We start from the raw sequence: 7,111 nt of genomic DNA, 5'->3' as shown, positions 1-7,111 counted from the left end.
ATATATATATATATCCATACACATACACTTAAACATATACATACATGCATCTATATACGCACACACATATATAGATATACCACACAATAATTTCTTATTATGTAAAGCCATTTTTGTTTAGCTAAGTTCTCTCTTTCTTTTTCCTTTTAATCCCTTTTCCTGCCCCTCCCCATTTGTTTCGTTTCAATTTTTCTGTTTTACCACCATGAGTTTTGCTTGTTTAACTTAATTTATTTTTCATTTGACACTTTTCTTTCTTCCTTTTACTTGTATGGGTTTTCATCTATTTATCTAACAATATAATTAACACATACATGCATACATACACATACGTACGTACGTACATGCATACATACATACATTATTGGGGCATTGAGATATGTAACACACTGCCTAAATACCAATCTTGAGAAATGAGGCTTCTCAAAACCAGAAAGGAAAAAGCTGATTCGAAAATTACAGATCCAAGCCATCAGTGGAACTGTAAAAATCTATAAAACTTTCCAGAAGTTTATCATTTAAGTATATATGAGCATGTCTGGACATGCGACTTTATGCATGAGAATACATACATAAAACAAAACATACAAATCTACACATATACATACATATAAAAATACTCTGTTGTTGATGTTGAAATTCCAATGAAGGAGTCTTGGATCTAGGTTAGAAACTGACTCTTGCTTTATGGGCAAGAAATCTTGAACTAAAACTGAATAATGACACATAGATAGATAGATACAGCCATATATACTTTTGAAGACATCTACACCCGCCCCATGTTGGTCTCTCAGGCCCTTCGGGAGGATGTTTAAGAGCTGTGGGCCTTTAAAGAACAGGCTATTGCAATAGCTTGTCTTATATTTTGATGTAAAGCTGGAGTCTTTCTGGCACTATGCAGCGGTGTCCTGTTCTAGCTTACTTTCACTGTTTACAGCAGTGCTCGGAAGGAAGGTGTGTAGCGTTAGATTGTCATATTGACTGTGACAGCAAATGTTGTCATGGTGATACCTGCTCAGATGCCTATGCAAAGTTTTAGAAGGTGTATGAAGAGGACTGCATGAGCTGCACACACGTATACAAAGGGTTTAGACATTTCCAAGATGGTCGCAAAAATGTCGACATTGAGAAATGTCGGAGACGTGCAACCTGCAGAACTGAGAAAAACATCGCAGATGTGCATGAAGGTGTGAAGGGAAATCATTGTATCCCCATCTGTGAGTTATCAGATGTGCAGATTAGTTATGGTTCAGTTCAGTCCATTATCACTGAAGATTTGGGTATGAGATGCGGGTCTGCCAAGTTTGTGCCAAAACCGCTTTTAGCTGATCAAAAAGACACTTGGGTTTCAGTTGCACAAAATCTCCTTGATTGTGTGGAGAATGATGAAAACTTTTTGAAAACTTTGCATAGGTCTTTGAGCAGGTATCACCAAGCGTTTGGCAATATTTGATGCAGATTCTCTGCCCAGTTTCCTTTGTCATGATCAATGCGACAATTGCACGCTACACACCTTCCTTCCAAGCACTGCTGTAAACAATAGAAGTTAACTTGAATGTTAAAACTTAGTGTGCATGCAGTACAGCAGAGTTCAAGGTCAATGTGTGCCAAGCAGCTTGCTTCACTCTCCATGATTTAGCTTCATTACTATAACAGTCCGGATACTTATTGATCAGAACACGTATGTATGTATGTATGTATATATATATATATATATATATATATATATATGTTTATTTATGTTGAATGTAATGTCTTATGATATTTTTCTTCTCTAACTTTTCGTTTCCTACCTTCAGCTCCCTGCATCTCCCTTACGGCAAGGACCAACACACATTGTTGATTCCCAGAATACAGTGCCATCAGTACATCCGTATCAGGTTTCCAACAACAAAATTCCTACACCACCTCCACAGCCACATTTATATTCCTACTCACCAAGAGCCAATAACAATGTGCCACAATTCAGAAGATCTCCTGACAATGAGTACCAAAATCTCAGCAGCCTGCAACCAAACAACTTTGAGTTGTCTCAAAGTAGGAATATGAACTCTTCACTGCCGTTTCCTCCACCACCCAGCAGTCACCCAGAAGCTGATTATAGCGATGCATTGGATTATGGGTAAATTCATTCATTCTCTTTTCAATTTTAGCATTGTCATCATCATTTAACATTCCATATTTCATGCGAGCATGACTTGGACAGTTTAACTGGGACTGACAAGACAGGACTGCGTTGGACTCAGTGTCTGCTTTGGCATGGTTTCTATGGCTGGATGTCCTTTCTAATGCCAACCATTTTACAACTATGATACCATGGCATTGGTACCAGTGAGGTTGCTAAGTAACTTGCAAGACAAAAGTCTTTGACTGAGTGGGGGTCGCAGTATTGAAGCAGGTGGATTGGGGCCAAATTTTGAGAGGCTAAAGTATGACCGAGGGACAGAAACAGGTGTTTTGCTGTAGTGGAGAATTCACAGCTACCCTCGAAAGTGAGGATGGTGGAGATGAGATGTCAAGGTGCATCCTAAAGATACAAGGAGATGCATAAAGAGAGAATAGGGATAAAAAGATAGACAATTTAGAATGGCAGACTGTGAATTCATGAGTGTGAAAGGAGAATCATAGACAATTAGGTAATGTTTGTTGCCACTTCAACATGGCTGTTCTGTATGAACCAATATTACTTCTGTTTTTAATCCCAAGAAGATGTCTTCCTTAGCTGGTTATTAATGCAATCTGCAACCAATATATATTGCAAGCAGGGGAGTGAACCCCTATCATCTTCTAGTAACTTGACAGGACCAGCAGACTATCTGGTTTTGGGCTATTCTTTTCTATTCTAGGCACAAGGCCCAAAATTTTGGTGGAGGTGGGGGGGGGCAGTCGATTAGATCGACTCCAGTACACGACTGGTACTGAATTTATCGACCCCGAAAGGATGAAAGGCAAAGTCGACCTTGGTGGAATTTGAACTCAGAACGTAAAGACAGACGAAATACTGCTAAGCATTTCGCCCGGCGTGCTAACGATTCTGGCAGCTCACCTGGGCTATTGAGCAGTTGTTCACTCAAGGTTACAATATACAGGAAAATAAGTGACAATCAGTCACTGATCTTGCAACAAGCATAGTAGCTAGTTAGAAAATCTCTATAAGGGATGAAAGTACTAACTATACTGAGTAGTAATGTTCATTGCCACTTCAATATGACTGTTTCACATGAATCCATGTGACTGCCTTTTTTAAGTGGCAACAAACATTACTTCTCAGTATAGTTACAGCTTTCATCTCTTTAGAGATTTTCTGACTAGTGACTTTACTTGTTGATAGACAATTAGATATGGGGATAGAGGCAAATGTAATGAATGGGGAACATGGATGGAGGTTTGGGGGAAAAGTGAGTCTCAGTTTGGGGTGGGAAGGTAAAGGAAAATAAAGGTGAGTTAGGGAGGAAGATGTGATAGGTGGCATTACACAAAAGGGGGAGGTGAAGAGCAGCAGTGTGATAAAATAGGGAGATGATGTGAAGTGTTGGGAGAGAGAAGTTGTATGTAATAGAGAAGGAGGTGAGAGGCATGTAGGGGTGGATATAGTGAGTGATAAAAACTGGGGGAAGAGGGATATGTCAATGGCAGATATGAGAGGAAAGTGGTTTTCAGTGGAAAATAATGGTAAATGATGATGTTGAGAATGTGGGATGGCTGACAAGGAAAGTAGTTCGAAGGAGAGGAGTAGCTGGTACTTTACTAGTACTTTATTGTATTGATTCAGAAGGAATGAAAGGGTAAGTCCATGAATCATCATCATTGTTGTCATCATCTAGTGTCCATTTTACACGCTGGCATGGATTAGATGGATTAACAGGAACTGGTAAGCTGGCGAATTGTACCAGGCTCTAGTCTGGTTTGACTTGGTTTCTGTGGCTGGATGCCCTTCCTAACACCAACCACTCCACAGGGTGTAGTGATTACTTTTTATGTGTCGCTGGTATGAGTGCCTTTTACATGTCACCAGCACGAGTGCCTTGTATGGGTCACCGGCACGGGTGCCTCTTACATGTCACAAATATGAGTGCCTGTTACGTACCACCAACATGAGTACCTGTAACGTGTCACTGGCATGAGTGCCTTTTACTTGTCACAAGCATGAGTGGCTTTTACGTGTCACCAGCACAAGTGCCATTTATGTGTTACATGCACAGGAGCCTATTGCATTCACCTGCACAAACCATGACTGATTTCACTTGGTTTGATGTGTCTTCTCAAGCACAACAAATTGACAAAGGTCTCGATCACTTGTCATCACCTCCTTGAGACTTAACATCCGAAATTCATATGAATTATTAATATTTTCATCTTAATTATTTTGGCAAATTTGCAATATAGCATCTCCACTAATATGATATTTCTGGTAGCAAGTAAACACTGTTTATGATAAAAATTTGAACTCTTTGTCATGTGACTTTTCAAACAAATTATGACTACTTACTAATTACTCTTTTACTTGTTTCAGTCATTCGACTGTGGCCATGCTAGAGCACCGCCTTTTTAGTCGAGCAAATCGACCCCAGGACTAATTCTTTGGAAGCCTAGTACTTATTCTATCGGTCTCTTTTGCCGAACTGCTAAGTTACGGGGGACGTAAACACACCATCATCGGTTGTCAAGCGGTGCTGGGGGGACAAACACAGACACACAAACATAGACACACACACACATACATACATATCATCATCATCATCATCGTTTAACATCCGCTTTCCATGCTAGCATGGGTTGGACAATTTCACTGAGGACTGGTGGACCAGGAGGCGACACCAGGCTCCAATCTGATTTGGCAGAGTTTCTACAGCTGGATGCCCTTCCTAACGCCAACCACTCCAAGAGTGTAGTGGGTGTTTTACGTGCCAATACATATATATACGACAGGCGTCTTTCAGTTTCCGTCTACCAAATCCGCTCACAAGGCTTTGGTCGGCCCGAGGCTATAGTAGAAGACACTTGCCCAAGGTGCCACGCAGTGGGACAGAACCCAGAACCATGTGGTTGGTAAGCAAGCTACTTACCACATAGCCACTCCTACGCTTATAAATGTTATATTTTTAACAAATTATTAATTTGTTATATCTTTTCCTTTTCCAGTTATTACCCAAGGGATGATATACTAAACAATAAAGGATACAGAGGACCAAATAACAGAACATCCACCTAGAACATTTACTTTGAATTGTGCTGTCCTGATAACCAGAACATCCACCTTACCCTGAACTTCTGCTTAGAAATGCTGCTTGGAATCGCAAATCCTGTCCAAACATCAACAATATCTACACCCTACATAGCTATGTTATTATCCTGAAAATATTGTTAAACCCAAACGAGTTAAATTTTGACAATCTTGGAAATGATTTTGGTATTAATAATGTAAATTGTTTTTTTGTATTGAAATCAAAGCTTCCATATGAAGTTTTCTGTCTATACTTTGCCCACACTAATCTGCTTCTTTTTGCACTCTGGGACAAATTGGATATCAAACAAAGAGGGTAGGCAACAATTGTGGTAAAATATATAACCGTGGTAATTATATATATATATATATATATATATATATCTGTATATAAGAAATGAGTTAAAAATAATGGTCATTACATATAATTCCTTGGCTTACAACTGTTTCCAGTACTCATTATAGGTACATTACTGATAGGTTTACTCAATTGGTCTTTCGTTAATCTAACTAATATTGTTAGCCTGGTGTGCCAATAGAGTTTTTATGAAATATTTTTTCCCAGATTGATAATCCCTCACTATTTGTATCTACCTATCTATATATATGAGTGTGTATAACACAGTATTAAACCAAATAACTTGGCAGACTTGGGACCAGAAGCATCTTGGGTTTCTGAATTTTCCAGTTTTCTGGAGACAGTCTAAATATATACATAAAATGTAAAATACTCATAAACTATGAAAAGTATTGGTTAATCCCCTTAAATTTTTTAAATATATCATATTGTACCATGTATAAAATATAATGTTTATAGGATGAACATTAAATAAAGAAAAGTAAAGAACATGATTGTATTTAACAGATACAAACACAAGTTAATACAATTTTAAAGCTGAGTATGTTTAATCTTTATCAATCCACTTAAAAAGAGTAAAGGACAAAATTATTTTTAACACACTCAAAAAAGATCAGGGTTCGTTTACTCAATGCATGGTATAGTATACTGTATAGTATTGTACAGTATTTCCACATTTCTGAAAATTCCAGATGTTTTGGAAGTTGGATAAAGAGGCCTGGTATTGTATATTCAAATATATTAAGATTTAAAATCTCTTAGCTTCATTACATCATTACATAACTTTCATGTAGAAAGCATAATCAATTGCTTCCCTTCTTGCTCTTCTCTGCTAACATAAAACTCAAATAACCAAGCAGCAGAATTTTGTTGTGTCTAAGGAGAATCATTATGCCAATATAATCAGCACACACACTGGTTCAATTCCACTCATTTATTAGATATCTGATTGTTTTGTTTTTGTTTATCAACGCTCTTTTGCTGTTTCTTGCAACCTTTTCAATGACTATTGACTTAGTACTTCATAGGACTAAGTCAATAATCATTGAGAAGGTTACAAGAAGTAATGAGAGAGCATTGACAAACAAAAACAAAACAATTGGATATTTAATAAATGAGTGAAATTGAACCATTGTGTGTTTTAATTCTATTGGCATAATGACTCTCCCTAGACAACAAAATGTGAATTTGTTTCAACGTACGAATTCACATAAAGAATTTTGCAAATCGGATACAAAAACAAACTACAGAATTTCACATATAGATATATTATTTTTGATTGTATGTAATCATTGATTCATAATTCATACTATTGAAAAGTCCTGTTGCAAATCTGCTTGAGGTTAGACACACTGTGACAGAATTGAGCCCATGCCCTTCCAGTAATGCCAAATAGCATGAAGTTACATGAGAATATTTGAGTATTCAAGACTACATGGCTGTTAAACAGAGCTCTGCATACACAATTTATTATAACAGAGAAGGAGATAATTTATGTGAGTGTGTGTATAAAGATATATATATATATA

General features: G+C 37.5%; 1 protein-coding gene across 1 annotated transcript in view; it reads left to right on the top strand.

Moving 5' to 3' along the window:
- The window catches only part of LOC106877308 (brain-specific angiogenesis inhibitor 1-associated protein 2-like), a 138,507-nt gene extending 132,384 nt beyond the window's left edge, over nt 1–6,123 (top strand). The window contains exons 15-16 of the mRNA XM_014926177.2: nt 1,800–2,122; nt 5,143–6,123. Of these exons, the coding sequence (XP_014781663.1) occupies nt 1,800–2,122; nt 5,143–5,212 (393 nt within the window). The 3' untranslated portion in view covers nt 5,213–6,123. The remainder of the gene's footprint in view (nt 1–1,799; nt 2,123–5,142) is intronic.
- The last annotated feature ends 988 nt before the right edge of the window (nt 6,124–7,111 follow it).

The sequence above is a fragment of the Octopus bimaculoides genome, chromosome 5 (assembly GCF_001194135.2).
Source record: "Octopus bimaculoides isolate UCB-OBI-ISO-001 chromosome 5, ASM119413v2, whole genome shotgun sequence".
Lineage (NCBI taxonomy): Eukaryota > Metazoa > Mollusca > Cephalopoda > Octopoda > Octopodidae > Octopus > Octopus bimaculoides.
This window is presented reverse-complemented; position numbering and strand designations above follow the sequence as displayed.